The 1,797-nt window shown below is 36.4% G+C and overlaps 1 protein-coding gene across 3 annotated transcripts in view; it reads left to right on the plus strand.

Annotated features, from left to right (window-relative positions):
* The window catches only part of LOC117117232, a 41,561-nt gene that overhangs the window by 3,733 nt on the left and 36,031 nt on the right, over positions 1-1,797 (plus strand). For all 3 annotated transcript variants that reach the window (XM_033261478.1, XM_033261480.1, XM_033261479.1), the window contains exons 3-4: positions 1,132-1,421; positions 1,646-1,784. In XM_033261478.1, coding sequence (XP_033117369.1) covers positions 1,132-1,421; positions 1,646-1,784 — 429 coding nt within the window. The remainder of the gene's footprint in view (positions 1-1,131; positions 1,422-1,645; positions 1,785-1,797) is intronic.

Consider the following 1,797-nt stretch of genomic DNA (forward strand, 5'->3'; position numbering starts at 1 on the left):
GTCGCAGGTTTCGCTAAACATATTAATCTCGCCTAAAGTTATGGGAAGAATTATTGAATGTTATTGAATAATGTAAAAGTAATTGACACTTAGCAATGACGTTTTCTGTTTTGGCGTTAAAACTAATAAAAGCAATAAGGCAACAAATTTTACTGCAAAATTTTCATTCTCTCAAAGTTTCACTCCTGTTTTTCGTGCTTACCCTCAATCTTCTGTGACTGTTTTAAGCCATGCTTATCTTCTTAGTTTCCCTTTCTTATTATGTTTATGTAAGGATTTTTACTATAATATGGGCCCTGCTTTTCCTGGGTGTAAAGATTAATGTGGGGTGCTAGTGCTTTTTGATTATAATGATAATAATGGTGATGATGATCTATATTATAATGACGCTATTTCAAAGGCTATAGGCATTATGCAAAACCGAGGGCAAAACGAAAACACGTCAGGGATCTCGCGCCTTATGTGCCAAGGGATACAATTGGTACTGGCGATGTTGTTTTTATTACTCCTGGTCATTGGATCCATGATAATCAATCCAGCACAAAGTACAACCTCCTCCACTCCCCCGGAGTATTCCTAGTCGTGCTTATTAATGCCGATAGGCCACTACATTCAATGCTACATCATCGTACTACGTATACCCATTTATACTCCTATAAAGTGCCTTGTCCAAGGACACAACTTATTCACAGCGAAGCTTTGAACCACTCCCCCCCCCCCCAGGGTTGAGAGACCGTAATACAACCAATGCGCCAACCGCTCCCAATTACTGTTTTAATGACCAAAGAGAATTGCCTCAATTTTTAGGGACTTAATATTGGTAGTGATAAAAGTGAGTGTAACACATTTTCTCATTTACCACTAATACCATCTGGTTATGAATATTTTTTCAGTTCAATTCAAATTTTATTTCAGACATCCATTACAAATATAAAATATAAAAAAGAAAGAAAACTAATATTGTCCAAAGGCAATATCATAAAAAAGTTTGTAGTGCCTATTTGTAATGGCTACATCCAAATAGTCTATTATACAATACTATTTACTACATCTTTGAAATATTGGCAATAGCTGCATTGTAAAATATTGTTGATTATAAGGTAATGCATCTTAACTAATATAAATTTTTAGACTCCTGCACCAGTCCACTTGGAATTGAAGATGGAACCATTCCTGATAACCAACTGACAGCTTCAAGTCGATATAACAGTGACCACAAGCCTCACCGCGCTAGACTACACTCAACAAAAGCCTGGGCAGCAGGCAGCAATGACGGGAATCAGTGGATACAAGCCGATATTGGTGCCTTGACTGAAATTACTGGAGTAATCACACAAGGCCACTACAGTTATAATGAATGGGTGAAATCTTATGAAGTTCTTTACAGTGTTGATGGCAGTAACTTTAACACAATAAGTACAGTGAGTTAACTTTTCACTTTTAACTTATCTTGTTATTCAGAGGCTATGTTAACTTGTTGAGCATGAGAGATATTTACCTCTTGTGTATTTCAGAATTACAAATATTTACCCATGGTGTACGGTAAAAATGACCCAGAAATAAACCATGAGTAAGCTAATAGTGTACTGTATTTCACTAATTGAAAAAGGCTTATTCATGATTCTCATTCTGCATGTTATTTCAGGTGTTTACTGGAAATACAGATCGAGACACAGAAATCACAAATATGTTCCCGACTCCTGTAAACGCTCAGTTCATTCGTATTCGTCCAATCAGTTGGAAGACTCACATCAGTTTGAGATTTGAAGTTCTTGGATGCCTAGGTAATATATACAG

This window comes from Anneissia japonica, unplaced genomic scaffold (genome assembly GCF_011630105.1).
Source record: "Anneissia japonica isolate Jap-2015-1 unplaced genomic scaffold, ASM1163010v1 scaffold287835_len3118868_cov185, whole genome shotgun sequence".
NCBI lineage: Eukaryota > Metazoa > Echinodermata > Crinoidea > Comatulida > Comatulidae > Anneissia > Anneissia japonica.